The sequence below is a fragment of the Lactuca serriola genome, chromosome 5, assembly GCF_051521515.1.
Source record: "Lactuca serriola cultivar US96UC23 chromosome 5, Lser_US96UC23_V15, whole genome shotgun sequence".
Classification (NCBI taxonomy): domain Eukaryota; kingdom Viridiplantae; phylum Streptophyta; class Magnoliopsida; order Asterales; family Asteraceae; genus Lactuca; species Lactuca serriola.
Window position 1 is genome coordinate 172872884 of NC_136412.1, and position 20966 is coordinate 172893849.

General features: G+C 34.4%; 2 protein-coding genes across 2 annotated transcripts; both read left to right on the forward strand.

Annotated features, from left to right (window-relative positions):
• The first annotated feature begins 461 nt into the window (after positions 1 to 461).
• On the forward strand, positions 462 to 2472 carry LOC145051319 (uncharacterized). The gene is made up of 5 exons (XM_078999362.1): positions 462 to 771; positions 899 to 1275; positions 1369 to 1419; positions 1548 to 1629; positions 2191 to 2472. Exons 2-5 carry the CDS (start codon positions 947 to 949, stop codon positions 2350 to 2352), a joined length of 624 nt encoding a protein of 207 aa, XP_078855488.1. The 5' UTR covers positions 462 to 771; positions 899 to 946; the 3' UTR covers positions 2353 to 2472.
• A 14343-nt stretch (positions 2473 to 16815) lies between these two features.
• On the forward strand, positions 16816 to 18828 carry LOC145051320 (uncharacterized). Its single transcript, XM_078999364.1, has 5 exons — positions 16816 to 17127; positions 17255 to 17631; positions 17725 to 17775; positions 17904 to 17985; positions 18547 to 18828. Exons 2-5 carry the CDS (start codon positions 17303 to 17305, stop codon positions 18706 to 18708), a joined length of 624 nt encoding a protein of 207 aa, XP_078855490.1. The 5' UTR covers positions 16816 to 17127; positions 17255 to 17302; the 3' UTR covers positions 18709 to 18828.
• Positions 18829 to 20966: the final 2138 nt, after the last annotated feature.

Below are 20966 nucleotides of genomic sequence, written 5' to 3' on the forward strand. Positions count from 1 at the left end.
CCAATCATCCATAATTTATAACACCTGGTCATGATAGGTGGTTTTATAAACGACCATACATCATTCGTTGTGTATGTTCATCCAGATTCTTCTGAAGGTATTTAAACTTAAGATGACACTCGAGATGGAAACAAGTTAAAATCCTTATGCTGTTTCTACTTTCCTGGATTATCCTTGGACCTGCATAGCCCCATGAAGATATCTTCGTCTGCATATTGGAGAAAGGAAAGGTTGGGCCTGGAGTTATGCATGTCAATCCGGTGAAAAAAAAAACATGTCCCTGGACGTGTGAAAGGCTGTAGGTTTATTGGGCTGCAAATTAATGTTTCTTTCCTGCGTTCTATTCCTAAGCAATGCCCACGACCCCAAGATTGGTATCGGTTTGGACAATATCAATAGAAAATGAATGCCCAAAAGATAACAGGCTGCTTCTCTCAAGAGTCAAGACTACAAGCGATATATATAAGATTTCTGGTCATTTACCCTAGGCGTGCCAAACATATCTTCTGCCGCCGTCAGATCACGCACCTGACTGTCTGCTGAAACGCTGCTATCCGATTTTTATTTCTATGTTCCATCTCTGCAGCTCTCCATCGTCTTGTCGATTATAGAACGTTTTACCTTCTGTCGTTGATGATTGCTATTTTTATCGCCGGCTCTCCGTATGTTTACACCCAAGCGCCAAAGAAGAGGAACAAATAAATAGCAATTATAAGTTGGAGATTCTTCTGGAAGATCAAATTAAACTCACCGGATAATCAAGGAAAGAAGGTAAATTGTCATTGATATATCTGATTATATAATCATAAGTCATTTTTGGCATTCAGATTGGTAAAGTCTAGACCTGTAGACCTAATCCAAAATTCTTTTTATGTTGGCTTAAATATGTATATGGCAGTTTCAGCCGTCCAAGCAGGCTGTAACCAGCAACAAGGGGAAGTAGAAAATGATTGATTTACCAGCTAAAGGGACCGATATGTGGGAGTTGCCATTGAGATACCATAGTAAGGGGGTTACTATCGCCTCCCCACCAAGACCCGCAGCTCAAGTCCATGAAAATGCCATGATTTCCAAATCTAAAGATCAATCATCTACGGATGTGAGGACAGAAATCAAAAAACGAAAGAGGAGAAATAAGCAGCAAAATATTGTTGTACTTGAACCTTCTTCTTGGAACAGGATCTGTCCACAAGATGTGGTTGACGCTGGAATGCATCTGAATCCAGCAAAAAAGAAGCATTCTGCTTGGTTCAGTTTAACTCCTTCCTTTGATCAGTGAGCTATAAAGATCCCTTTTAAATTTAATCATATAGCTAATAGTATCTTCACCATCTTATCTTTTTTATTTTCTTATCTTTGATTTTGTAGGAACAGAAAGAACACTCTGCAGCTTCTAGTGGAACCATACTTACAGATAATGTAAGTACATCGGCCTTTTCAGTATAATGTTGTTTAATGTTCATATAATTCACCAGTTCATTAGGAGATAAATTTTTGACATTGGTCATTGTAACTTGCATGTACTGAATAAAAACAAATTATTCTAGCATCGAGGGGAACTGTAATCCAGATGTGTCTATTCTCATGAAGTATATCGCATTGCAACTTAAGCATGTCCGCCAACAGGAGGTATCTTGTGATTTTTCTGATTCAATTAATTGCATATAACTTTGGTTCCATTCATCAAAGAAGTATCGTTCTCTTCTCATGATCTCCACCGAGTGGATTTTAGTTATAGGTTTTTAAACATATATAATTTAGTAAATGTAAACTCCTTTTGAAGTGCTGAGGGGACAAAGTGCATTTCAATGCATCATGCACAAATTGCTATAATGAACAATATTTCATAGGCAGACGGAAATTGTCCCCATGTAAATCTAATAACTAAAAAACATGAAACTGTTAGAGGGTATATTTTGCGTTTCTTATGTGTTTTTGCATAAACATTGAACCATGCAACTCTTAACTACATACAATAACTTGATTTTTGTATGCCTAAAAAACTTCAGTTTTCGTTAGAGTTCAGTTATCCGTTATTTGTTCTTTTTCCATGGAGATTCAACAAATATAGACTTTACTAATAGAACAAGGACGTCATAGTCTCATAGATATTTATTTGTTCTTCTTTTTCATGTTTTTGTATCACAAAAATATTTTCTGTAATGACTTATATTTTAATAATCTGAACAGGTTGGTATCTTCTTGAATGGGAAACTTCTTGCCCCGGAAATGAAGCTACTTGATGTGGTGAAGCAGTGGATGGCTATTGTTGATTCAGAGAGGAAAATAACCAAGATAGGAAGTTCTGCCGAGAACTTTTGTGTGAAGCTGACTTATGCTTCAAGAGAATAGACAAAACTATGCATTTATAATAAAATCCGACAAATGTTTGTTCATTAATTATGCCATTTAACCGATTGACTTTTAAAATTTCTTGGTTAATGTTGATCGAATGAATTAATTAGCTGGTTCCGTAGTGATTATTAGACTTTTAAAACTAATAATGGTTACATTGTTTTTGAGTAACCAACTAGTAATGATCTTTGAAAATAACTTACATCGGAGTTAGGGCTCATTGACGAATTCTAAATTTTTTAGATATGAATTTATAAAAGGTCTGAATTTCTAAAAGTTTGAATTTTGAAGATCTGAATTTTAAAATGTTGTTTAGTTGAAACATCTGAATTGTTGTGTAGAATGATAAAAATGAAAATTCCCTTATTTTTTAAGTATTATTTTTTATAAAATAGCTGACTAAAGTTATTAAATAATTATAACAAAGATATAGACACAATACAAAATCAAAATTAAACATATAATATATTATTCATAACATATCATAATCATAAACTTCTCTCCTAAGCATCTGCTCGTAAATTCCACAGCTAGAAAGGACAAAGTCAGATAAATACAAACTTACTTTCATTTCATTTTCAATTTGGTTGTAACGAGCCAAAAATACCGCTAAAATTTCATTTTCAAAACACCCAAAAAGATACAACCAAATGTTCCAAAACCAACCACAATATAAATATTCTCAACATCAGAGTAAATCCAAATAACAATGAGGAATACAACTCAAGGGGATGTTGTGCGATCACGCGGACCCTTCCCTTTGGAACTAGAAGAACCTGAAATGTTTTAAACACACAACTGTAAGCACAAAGTGTAGTGAGTTCATCAAAATACCATATACCATACGTAACATCCGTCTTGCCCACAACTCGGCGAGTCTTGGGGCGACTCGGCTAGTTGAGTCGTGTTATGGGAGTTTTAGAGCATGGGGACTTGACGAGTCAGCGGGTTGACTCGGCGAGTAGAGTCAGTCAGGAGGGTTGACTTTGACTGAGGACTTTCACTTTGACCAAGAGTTGACCAGTTGACTTCCAAGGGTATTTTGGTAATTATTGGTATTTATTGAGTTCAGTCTTTTGGTATTGATCAGTGGAGGAGTTCGTGTCAGAGGTTGGAGCAGCGTGATCTTATCTTTTCAGTCAGCAGTTACGAGGTGAGTTATCCTCACTATATCGACAGGGTCTACGGCACCAAGGCCGACCCTTTATCGGATTGTAATCTGGGTATCGTTGTTATGTTATTGTTTGCATCCTGGTAGTTAGGATGGTATATGTTAGAGACCTGGTTAAGGTCGGTATCCTGGTATATAGGATGATGATATGTTAGTGACCGGTTAGGTCGGTATCCTGGTTAGAATGATATTATGTTATGCGATCTGCTAGATCGGTTTGATTGGATGTGAATTGTTATATGATTGAATGTTTATGTGCGCATGGTTGTTGGACTGGGGTTGGGTTGAGGCAGGTCCTGCTTTGTGTTGTAGGCCAACATACCCAGGGCGGACCGGTTATCCCGAAGGCCCAACGAGCGGTCCGGATAGGCTGTAGGCCCCAAGAGGGCGGACCAGACGTGCCGAGGCTCGGAGAGTGGACCAGGCCGACTGAAGGCACGATGTGAGCGGACCAGTCATACTGTAGACTCAGAGAGTGGACCAGGTGGATTGAAGGCCCGGTGCGGGCGGACCAATCACACTGTAGACTCGACGGATATGGCTAGACTCGGAGGGTGGACCAGGTGGACTGAAGGCCCGGTACTGCAGACCAGTCACACAGTAGACCCGAAGTGCATGGTTGTTCTGTGTTCTGTTATGATATGGCATGTTATGTGTATGGTTTGTGTGGTTGGTATTTTGGGGGTATTTCACTAAGCTTTCGGGCTTACAGTTATGGTTTAAATGTTTCATGTACTTCAGGAGACTGTGGCAAGGCAAAGGCGTGATCATACCGCTCCTCATGATTATGTTTTATTATATGGTTCTGGGAAGACTCTGATAAATAATTGTATTGAAAACCTTTTTGTAAATACTTAATGAAACTGGGTTGTTTTGAAAAGTTTAAATTGGTTGAAATTTTTAGAGTGTTACAATATCAACCTTAACCCTTTGAAATATTTTAACTCTTTCTATTTAATTGTTTATTCATTAGTAATGTTGGAGTTTATAATGATCTAAATCTAGGGTAATGTATTAACTTATAAATAGTTCCATAAATACATCGACCCAATGCATACTTTCAACTTTAATTAGGTTAACTATAAAATATAATAATAATATATGGAACATGGTCCATGATTAAAATTAAAGGCCGGCCCATTACCCTCTTTGTGATACACAAGTACCATAAACAACAACAAAAAGAAACCCTAGTCGTTCGAGTTTTTTATAAGAAGTTGAGAGAATCATAAGAAAAATCTTTTACATCGGGAAAGAGAAGTCAATGATGGAGTAGCAAAATCAATTTGTGCGACTACAGATGTCAATTTTGGTAAGATCTATTACATGTTTACTTTGATGTTTGTAACGACTCAATCATGTATATAGAGATAGATATATGTATTTTCTAATTTCTCAATCAATACGAATTTGATTACCACTAATTATTTTTAATTTGATATTAAGTGTGATCGGAAACAATATCAAGAAGTTAAACTTGTATTTAAAAAAATAATGCGCTCACAAAAACATGAATGATGGATCAATAGGGATTTGTATAAAATTTGATTACATTATAACTTAGGTTTAGATTATATATAAAGGTTTACTAATTCTATTGTTTTGTTAAATACCACTAGATTAGCAATTAGATGATTAGTTGAGATAAGGAATACTAATTATTATGTTGTGAACAAGATACCTTTACGATACACACAAATAACTGATACTTAGTATGATATTTTGAGATTTAAGTTTTCGTTAACATTTAAGAGTATGTAGGCATTTCATTGATGCATTGTTTGTTGTAACAAGTCAAGGCATATTATGTCCAATTTCATAGTGATGTTATATGTCTTTCACATTTACTTTGTTTGATATTAAAATAAGTAGTGTGGGTTTTATGTGTGGATTGGCTATGAATTTTAGGTCCATACACATTTAAGTAGGAATCACAATGAACATTACTTACTTTATTGAAATATATCAGCATAAAAATTTGCTAATGGGTTTGTAACTAATAACTTATTAGGATAACTTATTAGATACTAACTGGATATTACCTTCTAGTGTACCACTTTAGGATACTAGCTTTTATGTACTTGAAAATGATAAAGTTTCAATTTGGAATGTCTCATGAAATGGTACACAATAACAAAAAGCATAGATTGATAATTTCTCAAAATGATAACAAACAAGAAAATAATAAAATCATTTAATTTAATTCGTAGAACACATAAACATAAAAATCAGTAGATCATTACTTTATTAAAAGGTTAATACTTATTTTAGTTATGCTATGTAGTAATTTTTAGTATGATATATAGATGGAGTATAGAATACCTTCATGAATGAGTATAACCTCTATATCAAACAACACTTTGAGATGGTTGAAAAAAATTTAAATCAAGTTGTGTCATATGGTAGGGAGCAACAAAAGTTGCCTTGTCATAAAATTATTCCCCTGATCATTGCTAAAATGTCTATATAGTCATTACAAGAAAAATGGGCATCAGTATCGAATACCAATTAATCAACCCCAATACTACTTAGAACTGATTTCAATATGTGAAGAACCAAAGGGCTTGTAGTCTAACGGTATCCGGTGTTGTCTTCCCTCTTTGAGGTTGACAGTTCAAGTCCCGTCGTGGACATATGTGGATTTAAGAAGCAGTTTATGAGTAGCTTAGATTTCCCATCTCAAAAAATATGTGAAGTGATTGACCAAGCATATTCGACAATGAAATTCAATATGTTTAGGCCAAATTACATTTGTAGCTTAAAGTTATTTGTGGTTGAATTTATTTCTATGATAGGCTTGTACAATTTTGACAATTCTTATAAAAAAAAATGATCTCTTGCACCATTTTCTTTATTGATTACCTTGATAAGTCGAAGTGGGAAATACTTATCTTATACGAACTTTCATTCTGTTTCAAGGTCAATAACATCGTTGTGATGGATCGATACTTATCACATAACTCTTGCATAAATGCACTCTAGAATTCATCAATTAGCACCACCACTAAGTCATTAATTTCCTCCAACTCAAAACTTGTGTATGTATTCTTTATACAAGTTTACAATAAACTAGGTGGATATCTACATGTTGCATATAATAAAAGTATGTAGTTACACTTTTGGTAAATATATGCTACTAAAAATAATTATGTTATTGACACTCACAGTAAATTGATAATTCTTATACAAAATTGATACATTAAATTGTAACTAATTTGAACGATAAACATCTATTAGAATCATATTAGTTAGTCGCATGTGCCCGCAACTTGCCTATGAATAAATTACTTATATTTCTCAATTTACTGTTAGTTTTATCACTTAAGAAAAAAAGTTATTTGTCATTTTGTTTAATTCGACTATGATGACCACTTAGAATATTAATTATTATTTGTAAGATAATATAAATTTATCTATAACTTTTTGTTATCCTTACCTATTATTAATGGGACAAGAATGATGTCAAAACTTCACAACACTTAGATCTATGCAATATAAATGACAAGCAAGAAGCTTTATACCTCAGATAGGCTCCAAATGATGATATCTTTCCAGATCTACAAGCTGCAGCCACTCCACTCCTTCTTTGACAACTTCCACTTTCTTCTTCTAGTCTCCCCTTTGCAAAATTAAGCTTTTCAAGGCCAAACACACCCAACAATGGAGGTGGAACGGCTATCTAGGGTTTCTGAGGTTAAGAGAGAGCTTATGGAGGCTAGGGTATGAACCAACATGTTCCTGATATAGTGGTTGACCCTAATTTTAGGGTTTTAGAACACTGAGAGTACGCTGGGCATACTCAACCTTGCACCCGCGTCTACTTATGCCCTTACGTTGGGCGTACTCGGCGTGTCCCCAAATTTCATATTTGGCCTTCTTTTTCCACTTTTCCCACAAGAAGACCAAAATACCCTTCCTCTTAAATCCCGAGGACTCACAATTAAGTACTCTTAGGAACGGGGCGTTACACCTGTCCATCCGTGTTTTATTAGGGTTATGTAGTATATATAGATTGCGTTCATGACTGCATTAGATACGTCGTCGATTCTATTTATTCTAAATATCTTTTGTAGCCCTAAAACACCTCTACAGTCGAAGTTCTTCATCGAGCTCTTCTGGGGTTTAAGTTTAATCATTAAGCATCGTTTTGAGCCTATTCTTGTGTCTCGTTCTTATTATTTTATTTATGTTTAGAGTATACTCTATCCTACTAAAATTTTAATCCATCAGGCAATCACAATGCTCACTTTATCCTTTATGGATGACATTCTTCAACAACCTCTCGTAAAACTTTTAAAACGAGCCCCATCCTTTCTCTAAAATAAGAATTTATATAATGCCTACTAAGTGCTACTATTTGATTTATGTTGTAATATTTTTTTAGACCTTAGAGTTCATGGACTTCTTCATTTTGGGCCTATGGGGGTGTCGTACGTCACGTACCGCCTTATGTACACCGAGCGTACTAGTTGTTTGCATGGTGCAGATGCCATGAACGTACGCTTTGCATATCAAGCGTACGCATACGGCACAGACAAGTCCAAAATTTGAACCCCCAAATTTTAGGGTAGAGCACTATATAAAGAACGTTACGTTCAAGTGACCAACTTCCCCCTCATCTTTGCTGTGTCCTACGAAACCCTAATCGTATATTGGTGTTCTGTGCTCGGGAAGGACCCGTGAGTGAATTCTTGGTGTTTTGATCCACTTTTCCAAGGAAGTAAAGGTTAAAGCAAGGTGGTGCTTCATGAGAAGGTGGCATCCAAGTTGGTTTCTTCATTTGTGGATTTTGCATGTATAAACTCTAATCACGAATACTTAGATCTCTTTGCTGAGTTTTAGGACCTTTTCTTGCCTCTAAGGATGACGCTTATTATTCAAGGTCGTTTTCCTTAAGCTAGTGGATGCCACCCTTGGTGTTATAAAGTAATAAACTACTTAACTTGCAATATTACTAGTTTCTGTAGGTTTCACTGTCCAAAGATCCGTATGTTTGTCTTCATGTCTTTTCATATGTGTGTATATATATATATATATATATATATATATATATGTGTGTGTGTGTGTGTGTTTTATGTGTGTGTATGTTTATGTATCCATATGTATGTATGTATGTATGTATGTATGTATGTATGTATGTATGTATGTATGTATGTATGTATGTATGTATGTATGTATGTATGCGTGTACGTATGTTTGTATGAACATACACATTCATATACATATATATGTATATACAAACACGTATGTATATATAAAATCTTATTTACAAATTTACAATATTAAGCTAGGTTAGAGACCGTGTATTACACGGTTTGTAAATTAAAAAATCAAAAACTACACGATATAATAAGAAAATTTTAAAATTAAATACTAAAGTATGGTGATATATAGGTATTAAAGTTTATAAAACTATAATGGTGAATAAGTATTAAGTATGCATTAACAAAATAACTATTACCTTAATAAATTAGGCTTTAAAAGTACAATGCTAAAATCGTATAAAATGGAAGTATAATGTTGAAATTTTACTTATTTATTTCCATATAATGTATAATTAATTTACAACACATATTTATAAACTTAAGAATAAGAGTATAAAGATGATCAGAAGAAAGATGAGGAGAAGCAACTTCAATGCTTGAAATCAAAATCGTGAGTATCTAAAATCATGTGAGTCAAAAGAATAAGAACAATGGTATTTAAGGTAATAAAATTGAATATAGAAAAAAATTGATACTAAATTAATCGTTCCTAATCACAATAGAATGATTATAAAGCATATTAATGATATCACTAAGTGGGATTTCACTTCAAAATTAATAGCTAAGTTTCATTTTTTTTTTATGAATTATCTGCTGATATGGATTAAACATGGATTAATCAGACTTTAATTTCTTTGAAACAGCTAAAATTCTCGTTTTCAAAATTAAAAATGAATATATATTTTTTGATGATTTATATACATTAAATGAAAATGTTTATTAGCTATTTTATTTACGTAATGTCAAACCCTATAAAAAAAGATGTAAATAAGGGAAGTACTTGAGATTTAAAATCGATTAATCCGATTACCCAGATTTTTAATTTGGAATAAAGTTAAAATTTCTGCTTTCAAAATTCAAAATGAATGTACCTTTTCTTGTTGATTTATAGATGATAGTAAATGAAAATGCTAATTAGATAAATTATTTATTTAAAGTCAAAACCTATAAATAAGGCAAAGAAATAATGTAGTAAAATATGATTATATCAATTATAAATATGTATGTTACAATTTAAAAAACTAATTCGGATTGATTGCTAGAAAAATACTCAAAGGTTTCTTACTTATATTTGATTAAATAGATATAGCTTTATCTAAAAAATAATTAAATAAAAGTCACAAAGTATCGTTCACCATATGCCTTGTTGTGGATCTTAACCCTGCCCACACATATATGTATCGTCCAAAAATCACGTCTTTTTCGCAGTTACATATGAATGGTGCTTTTGTCATCCTCGCAAAATAAGCATGATTCGCATACATGTCAAATGATTCCAAGATATCATCTGACAGTTTTGCATATGTTTCTTTTATATGGCCAAGACGACGATGCAACATATGATTTATCCAAAACATTTTCAAAGAATCAATGTTTATGATTAGATTATTAGATTTACTAACAAAATGACATTTTCATATGTACCATTGTGCTGGCTACTTTAAAGTAAAAATAACCTTTGTTATAAACCAAAATATCACAATTTTCATTATCAAAAGAAAAATGAAACCATCGTTATACAACGCATGTTAAATAACGTCACAGGCCATATACGACTTAGCAACAACAATTTAATAATCTAAAAGTAACACCACTAATAACAATTTAATAATCTAAAAGTAACACCACTAATAATCACGAGCTCGTAATCCCCGGTCCTGATAACGGGTGTGTGTTTGTTTCTTATGATTGGGTTGTATGCTCTCTTTCCTTTATCATGTATCAAGAACCCAAGAATTAGAAGTTGATGTAGTATGAAATTCAATCATAAATACACCTGAGGCGCTACACTGCTTGACTTTGTTCTTCTTTAGATCCTCCATGTATTTAGGGTGACTACATTTCCAATGTCCATTTGACTGGCAGTAGAAACAAACGCCTCCTTGGTTAACTAGTAAGAGCTATTCCGAAATCGACCTTTCTTTTGAGACCTTGATTGGAGTGTCCAACCAAGGTCTTTCACTTACCTTTAGGATGAGAAGCCTTTTTTTTTCCTTTTAGCAGTACCATGTCCAATGGTCAATCATTAATATACCCAAAATGTGTACTTTCAACTTTGGATGAAATATAAAATGTCAATAATATATGAACCATGGACCATGATTAGAAATTAAAGAGTATTCCCATCAGCCTTTTCACAATGTACAGGTTCCACAAACAATAACAAGAAGAAACCCTAATCACTCTCATTTCATTGTACGCAACCGAGAGAATTAGAAGAAAAATCATTTAGATAGGAAAAGAGAATTCCAGGAAGGAGTAATGTAATCGATTTTCACAACTATGAATGTCAAATTTGGTAAGTTTTATTACATATCTAATTTGAAGTTTGTAATGATTAAAAATAAAAGATATATATAGATGTGCGTATCTTCTAATTTCTCGATCGCTACAACATTGATTACCATAATGATTTTGAATTTGATTTTAAGTGTGAATGGAAACAATATCATGAAATAAAACTTGTGATGAAATAAATTATGCCCTAACAAAAATACGAAAAATGGATTAAAAGGGGTTGTAGAAAATACAATTCCATTATAATGGAAAATTATAAATTCAAATTTAGATAATATAGAAAGTTTTACAAACAGTATTATTTTGTTAGTACTCTTGGAATATCATTTTGATGATGAATCGACCTTACAAACCATTATGCTATGCACAACCTGCTTTTTACCATACAAATAACTAATACTTAACATGATATTTTAATACCTTTTTTTCAATATATAAGAGTATGTGGGCTTTTCAATATTACATTATTTTTTGTATAATGAGTTGAATAAGCTTATAGATAACTTTATAGTGAGGTACATTCATAACCATTTTCAACAAAACCTTTACAATTTTTTTTTTTAAATTGCAAATATAAGTGTTTTGGTTTAGTGTTAGTCTATACTATGAATTTTAGGTCCGTCCACGTTTGATTAGGAATCACCATGATCTTTAATTACTTTTTAAAATATATAAATTTATAAAATTAGTATAGGATTTTTATTAATATGCCATGTGAGTTCATTTGTAACCAGGAACTACTTAATTACTAACCAAATATAACATTATATTTTACCACTTTTAGGGCAAAAAAATATAAAACTATTCACGTTGCTCATAACTAAAATATCTTATATGGTTACAATCATTGTAGTAGAAAGGATGTGTTGTACCTATTCATTTGATGATTACCTTGATACATTGAAGTTAGAAAGATTTATCTTATTGGAACATTCATTTATTTTTTTCAAGCCATATAACATCTTTTCTTTTACTGTAGAATCATTTCACAACTCTAATAATACATGAATTTTATTTTCCTAGGAAGTATAAATATATGTCACAAAGCATTATGAAGAATTGTGTAACAACCCAAAATTTCATATCACTTCTTGTAACTCAAATTGTAATCCAATTCGATCAACCAAACGCTGTTTCCAAATCCATTTCCGATTTCGCCAATTAATTAAGTCATTAACTTGTATTGATCTAAAATGACTTAATGGGTGTCTTAATGCCATTTGAAATCATTCTAACACCCCATAATAGTCGTCGGAATAATTATAGAATCGACCATATCGGGTTACGGCAACTTGGTCGGGTGCGACCAAAAGCCCCGCCTAACGCCGGTATCGGGTAGAATTCCGTCGTGTCCAATTCCCAAGCACTATATAAAGGATTCAAAGCTTCCATTTGAAGCTTTTGGCCATATTTCCTTAATCACTCTCCAACCACTCTCATCATCCATAATCAAAGGTCCAAAAACAAAGATTTAAGGCTCCAAATCAAAGAGGTAACATCCTTAACTTGTTATCTAGCCTCTTTAGCCTTCAAATTGATGTTTAATTTGAGTTTTAGGACATAGAACATGTGTTTACGGCCAAGGATCAAGCTTGGGCCGTAAACACTTAAGAATGGGGTTTTTAAGCCAATTAACCCTTCCAAATCATTGTTGGGACTTAGATACGACTTTGAGGCTTTCAATCTTGGACTTGAAACACTTCAAACATGAATTTTATGGGACAAAAGAGAGTTTATGGCCAAGGCACGTGCTTGGGCCATAAACTCCTCAAACATGGGGAGTAAACACATTTTTACATGTTAGTTTGCCTTGAAACTCAACCAAAAGCCTTGTGGTAAATCCTAGAACCATCTAAAATTAATTTGCGGCCCTTAAACATAACAAAATGCATCATACAAGAGTTTACGGCCATGGAACATATTCTTGGGCCGTAAACTCCTAAATTTGTGTCAAATGATGCCCTTAAATCACCCTAAAGCATGGAAAAATTACTAGAATCACATGTGATTGTTCTAAGTGCTTCAAAACAATTATTCTTGACCATGCGAGAGTTTACGGCCGTAAACTCCAAGTTTACAGCCGTGAACTCCCTTTTAATTAGTATAAGTCCCATTAAATCATTCCAAGGTATTTTAGAAATTCATTCCATAAATCCCCAAGTCCAAATAAGCCATTAAACCCTCAAAATCACACCCACATGAGTTCACGGCCGTGAACTCATGTATGTGGGTGTTATATGGCCGTAAACTCCCTAATATGTTTACTCTTGAGGAGTAAACTCAAATCCCAAGTCCCTAGTGTCATTACACGTCCGAAGATGTCACCCGGGTCACTCCAAACGCTCGTTTTGAGGTATTTAATCTCGTTGGAGTGTAATGTTTCATATAATTAGTGATTGTAAATCTAATTGGATATATATGGACATTATTACATTTTACATAGGGACATCGCGAGTAATCAAGCCCCGAACCAACGTCTAGTGTCCGAAACCGTCGCATTTTCGAGTCTGGTGAGTTCATACCCCTACCCTTTTTCACTGTTTTTTTTTTAACTGTTTTCAGGGGGGGACACAAGCAAAGTAAAAGGGTTTCTTGTACTCAAAACTTATTTTAGTGTGTGTGTTTCACATTTCATATGCTTTTAACACTGATATACACAACTAATAACCGTATGAACATGCAGATTACGTAATATATTATTTGTGAAATGGGTTTTATAAACTGTTATGTTTTATATATTTCACAAATGGTTTTCCACATTTTATCAGTTAAAAGCATGACTTTAGAACTTATGAACATGAAACTTGTACACTGTTTGTCCTCGGTAACACTCCACAGAGATACGCGAGTGGAGGACTATCATATTATTACTAGTAAATTTGTTATTCCTGTATGATTGGAGACACGTCCTCGGCGAACACTCCACAGAGATACGCGAGTGGAGGACTACACCCGTAACCAGAATCTCTGGGATTTAGAGAGTGTGACTTGAGTGTATAGATCTATACGGGGCTGACTACCCCACACCTGGCTGCTAGCTACAGCCGAACCGAAATGGTTCAAGGGTGACGAAAGTCATAAAGTTGTGGACTACTTATTGCCACAGGTTCAGACTATAGTATGGTTATGGAACTCGCAATTAGGATAACAGAGATTTACTTATAGTAATAATGAATAACTTTATACACTTCACAAGATATCCAGGTTTTTGGTATACATCTTTTACATTGATAACTCACATTCAGGAAAGTATGAGACTTTCCTGGGAAACCTTGTACATAACCAGGTCTAACCAGAATACATCTTTTACATCTTTTACAAATGGTAATCAACATTCAGGAAAGCATGGGGCTTTCCTGGGGAAAACATTTACATAACTAGAAAAGTGTAACAAACTAGATAACCTTACATCTTTTACAATTGGTAATATACAATCAGGAAAGTATGGGACTTTCCTGGGGATTCCATTGGTACATAACCGGAACAGAATAACAAAACAAATAACCTAAATGTACATTTTCACAAGGGTAAACATGATTTCAATGTACAACTTTACTTTACATAATGTGAAACAACCAACCAACCTTTTTAAGAAAATGTGGGATTTTCTTGGCGTGTGTTACATTTTCAGAAACAGAAAGGAAACATGAACATTTTCCCAAAACAAAAACCACTTATGAACTCACCAGCGTTATGCTGATTTTCAAACCGCATGTGTTCTCAGGTCAACGTTAGAACATGTACCGAAGATCCTTTTACTCGAAGTCGGAGTGCTCAGAAGACCCGTTTCATTTTGTTTCTATATATATACTATGTATCACAATTGTACAACTTTACTTTTGAAACAATTGTAAAACTTTTTATATGTAATGTAATGGTTGTTCTACTTACTTACTATGTACATTGGATTTGATACTCAACGTGGAGTCAACCCCGTAAATGTTTCCGCCTTCGGTTTTCGGGGTGTGACAAATTGAAACCTATTAAGAAACTTTTACATAAACACACACTTGAATTTATCGACTAGTATCAAGATCAAGGTTATAATTCCATCCCACTCACCAGTTTCCTCCATCTTCCATGACTAGCTTTACAATGAATATGGTAAATAATTTTCTTTTGTATGAGTCCATGACAATCCAAGGATTGTAGTTTCCAAATGGCGCCTTTCGTCTATCGTTTCTTTTTTAGAAAGTATAATTTCCACTCCATTTTTATGGTTATAATTCTTATTATATATCAAATAAATTCTTGTCATAAGCTTTGGAAAATATATTGTGTTAGATCGCTTGGTACTAAAAGTTCACCGTTGATCAAAGGTTGCAAACCATACATTAACTAAGTTGTGATAGTTCTGCTAGAAGAAATTTAAATCTCTAAATCATGACTTATGGATGATTTAACCATTTGTGCTTTATCATCATGTTCTTCATTATTTAAAGTTTGGTCTTAAAAATAGCGTATGTATTTCTAAGATGGAATTTTTTCATGAAATCATGACAAAACAATCTCAAGTATCTATCACATACATAAATGCAGTGTAGGTTTCAGAATTTTGATACGTATTATGGTTATAGTAGCGGCTATTCATCTAGACATAATTTTTTATATATACACATTAAATTATTGTTGCCCCATTTATGGTCAAATTTTAAGAAATTGAAAGATAGCGGTTTCTTTCAATCATGAATCCTTGGGTGATACAACAATGTAACACCACAATATTAATACATAGAACACCCATAAAAGAAAATACTTTCTAGATCCACATATGTCATATAGTGTATAAGGAAAGTCCTTGCCTTTGCTACTAGTACACACATATGTAATAGGGAAATATACAAGCAACCATAAGCTGCAATAAGCTTATTCGGCAATCTAAAATTTTCTACATCATAAAGTCATTATATACGTAACAGTAATACGATCATCATATTGTTAAAGAAACATGTGTAGAATAACAATTTATAACTATACATTTGGGCTTGTCCCCACCATACTTTTGGGTGAACTTACCTTGGGTCACTAGATAATCACACGTTTTAGCTTGCATTTTTGGATCACTATGTAGTGTTGGTAACCCATCTACTTTATATCAGTACCACCAGATCATGAGCGGGCCTCTACCCAAACGAGATACCCATGGATAACTGGGTAGCCTTACTTGAACACCATTTTCAAGATAAAAATCATAATCACATGTAATACTTTCTTTTATTGTTTTTGATGTAGCTTTCACTGCCACCACTTACTTAAAGTCGATAAGTTCCAATCATCCATAATTTATAACACCTGGTCATGATAGGTGGTTTTATAAACGACCATACATCATTCGTTGTGTATGTTCATCCAGATTCTTCTGAAGGTATTTAAACTTAAGATGACACTCGAGATGGAAACAAGTTAAAATCCTTATGCTGTTTCTACTTTCCTGGATTATCCTTGGACCTGCATAGCCCCATGAAGATATCTTCGTCTGCATATTGGAGAAAGGAAAGGTTGGGCCTGGAGTTATGCATGTCAATCCGGTGAAAAAAAAAACATGTCCCTGGACGTGTGAAAGGCTGTAGGTTTATTGGGCTGCAAATTAATGTTTCTTTCCTGCGTTCTATTCCTAAGCAATGCCCACGACCCCAAGATTGGTATCGGTTTGGACAATATCAATAGAAAATGAATGCCCAAAAGATAACAGGCTGCTTCTCTCAAGAGTCAAGACTACAAGCGATATATATAAGATTTCTGGTCATTTACCCTAGGCGTGCCAAACATATCTTCTGCCGCCGTCAGATCACGCACCTGACTGTCTGCTGAAACGCTGCTATCCGATTTTTATTTCTATGTTCCATCTCTGCAGCTCTCCATCGTCTTGTCGATTATAGAACGTTTTACCTTCTGTCGTTGATGATTGCTATTTTTATCGCCGGCTCTCCGTATGTTTACACCCAAGCGCCAAAGAAGAGGAACAAATAAATAGCAATTATAAGTTGGAGATTCTTCTGGAAGATCAAATTAAACTCACCGGATAATCAAGGAAAGAAGGTAAATTGTCATTGATATATCTGATTATATAATCATAAGTCATTTTTGGCATTCAGATTGGTAAAGTCTAGACCTGTAGACCTAATCCAAAATTCTTTTTATGTTGGCTTAAATATGTATATGGCAGTTTCAGCCGTCCAAGCAGGCTGTAACCAGCAACAAGGGGAAGTAGAAAATGATTGATTTACCAGCTAAAGGGACCGATATGTGGGAGTTGCCATTGAGATACCATAGTAAGGGGGTTACTATCGCCTCCCCACCAAGACCCGCAGCTCAAGTCCATGAAAATGCCATGATTTCCAAATCTAAAGATCAATCATCTACGGATGTGAGGACAGAAATCAAAAAACGAAAGAGGAGAAATAAGCAGCAAAATATTGTTGTACTTGAACCTTCTTCTTGGAACAGGATCTGTCCACAAGATGTGGTTGACGCTGGAATGCATCTGAATCCAGCAAAAAAGAAGCATTCTGCTTGGTTCAGTTTAACTCCTTCCTTTGATCAGTGAGCTATAAAGATCCCTTTTAAATTTAATCATATAGCTAATAGTATCTTCACCATCTTATCTTTTTTATTTTCTTATCTTTGATTTTGTAGGAACAGAAAGAACACTCTGCAGCTTCTAGTGGAACCATACTTACAGATAATGTAAGTACATCGGCCTTTTCAGTATAATGTTGTTTAATGTTCATATAATTCACCAGTTCATTAGGAGATAAATTTTTGACATTGGTCATTGTAACTTGCATGTACTGAATAAAAACAAATTATTCTAGCATCGAGGGGAACTGTAATCCAGATGTGTCTATTCTCATGAAGTATATCGCATTGCAACTTAAGCATGTCCGCCAACAGGAGGTATCTTGTGATTTTTCTGATTCAATTAATTGCATATAACTTTGGTTCCATTCATCAAAGAAGTATCGTTCTCTTCTCATGATCTCCACCGAGTGGATTTTAGTTATAGGTTTTTAAACATATATAATTTAGTAAATGTAAACTCCTTTTGAAGTGCTGAGGGGACAAAGTGCATTTCAATGCATCATGCACAAATTGCTATAATGAACAATATTTCATAGGCAGACGGAAATTGTCCCCATGTAAATCTAATAACTAAAAAACATGAAACTGTTAGAGGGTATATTTTGCGTTTCTTATGTGTTTTTGCATAAACATTGAACCATGCAACTCTTAACTACATACAATAACTTGATTTTTGTATGCCTAAAAAACTTCAGTTTTCGTTAGAGTTCAGTTATCCGTTATTTGTTCTTTTTCCATGGAGATTCAACAAATATAGACTTTACTAATAGAACAAGGACGTCATAGTCTCATAGATATTTATTTGTTCTTCTTTTTCATGTTTTTGTATCACAAAAATATTTTCTGTAATGACTTATATTTTAATAATCTGAACAGGTTGGTATCTTCTTGAATGGGAAACTTCTTGCCCCGGAAATGAAGCTACTTGATGTGGTGAAGCAGTGGATGGCTATTGTTGATTCAGAGAGGAAAATAACCAAGATAGGAAGTTCTGCCGAGAACTTTTGTGTGAAGCTGACTTATGCTTCAAGAGAATAGACAAAACTATGCATTTATAATAAAATCCGACAAATGTTTGTTCATTAATTATGCCATTTAACCGATTGACTTTTAAAATTTCTTGGTTAATGTTGATCGAATGAATTAATTAGCTGGTTCCGTAGTGATTATTAGACTTTTAAAACTAATAATGGTTACATTGTTTTTGAGTAACCAACTAGTAATGATCTTTGAAAATAACTTACATCGGAGTTAGGGCTCATTGACGAATTCTAAATTTTTTAGATATGAATTTATAAAAGGTCTGAATTTCTAAAAGTTTGAATTTTGAAGATCTGAATTTTAAAATGTTGTTTAGTTGAAACATCTGAATTGTTGTGTAGAATGATAAAAATGAAAATTCCCTTATTTTTTAAGTATTATTTTTTATAAAATAGCTGACTAAAGTTATTAAATAATTATAACAAAGATATAGACACAATACAAAATCAAAATTAAACATATAATATATTATTCATAACATATCATAATCATAAACTTCTCTCCTAAGCATCTGCTCGTAAATTCCACAGCTAGAAAGGACAAAGTCAGATAAATACAAACTTACTTTCATTTCATTTTCAATTTGGTTGTAACGAGCCAAAAATACCGCTAAAATTTCATTTTCAAAACACCCAAAAAGATACAACCAAATGTTCCAAAACCAACCACAATATAAATATTCTCAACATCAGAGTAAATCCAAATAACAATGAGGAATACAACTCAAGGGGATGTTGTGCGATCACGCGGACCCTTCCCTTTGGAACTAGAAGAACCTGAAATGTTTTAAACACACAACTGTAAGCACAAAGTGTAGTGAGTTCATCAAAATACCATATACCATACGTAACATCCGTCTTGCCCACAACTCGGCGAGTCTTGGGGCGACTCGGCTAGTTGAGTCGTGTTATGGGAGTTTTAGAGCATGGGGACTTGACGAGTCAGCGGGTTGACTCGGCGAGTAGAGTCAGTCAGGAGGGTTGACTTTGACTGAGGACTTTCACTTTGACCAAGAGTTGACCAGTTGACTTCCAAGGGTATTTTGGTAATTATTGGTATTTATTGAGTTCAGTCTTTTGGTATTGATCAGTGGAGGAGTTCGTGTCAGAGGTTGGAGCAGCGTGATCTTATCTTTTCAGTCAGCAGTTACGAGGTGAGTTATCCTCACTATATCGACAGGGTCTACGGCACCAAGGCCGACCCTTTATCGGATTGTAATCTGGGTATCGTTGTTATGTTATTGTTTGCATCCTGGTAGTTAGGATGGTATATGTTAGAGACCTGGTTAAGGTCGGTATCCTGGTATATAGGATGATGATATGTTAGTGACCGGTTAGGTCGGTATCCTGGTTAGAATGATATTATGTTATGCGATCTGCTAGATCGGTTTGATTGGATGTGAATTGTTATATGATTGAATGTTTATGTGCGCATGGTTGTTGGACTGGGGTTGGGTTGAGGCAGGTCCTGCTTTGTGTTGTAGGCCAACATACCCAGGGCGGACCGGTTATCCCGAAGGCCCAACGAGCGGTCCGGATAGGCTGTAGGCCCCAAGAGGGCGGACCAGACGTGCCGAGGCTCGGAGAGTGGACCAGGCCGACTGAAGGCACGATGTGAGCGGACCAGTCATACTGTAGACTCAGAGAGTGGACCAGGTGGATTGAAGGCCCGGTGCGGGCGGACCAATCACACTGTAGACTCGACGGATATGGCTAGACTCGGAGGGTGGACCAGGTGGACTGAAGGCCCGGTACTGCAGACCAGTCACACAGTAGACCCGAAGTGCATGGTTGTTCTGTGTTCTGTTATGATATGGCATGTTATGTGTATGGTTTGTGTGGTTGGTATTTTGGGGGTATTTCACTAAGCTTTCGGGCTTACAGTTATGGTTTAAATGTTTCATGTACTTCAGGAGACTGTGGCAAGGCAAAGGCGTGATCATACCGCTCCTCATGATTATGTTTTATTATATGGTTCTGGGAAGACTCTGATAAATAATTGTATTGAAAACCTTTTTGTAAATACTTAATGAAACTGGGTTGTTTTGAAAAGTTTAAATTGGTTGAAATTTTTAGAGTGTTACAATATCAACCTTAACCCTTTGAAATATTTTAACTCTTTCTATTTAATTGTTTATTCATTAGTAATGTTGGAGTTTATAATGATCTAAATCTAGGGTAATGTATTAACTTATAAATAGTTCCATAAATACATCGACCCAATGCATACTTTCAACTTTAATTAGGTTAACTATA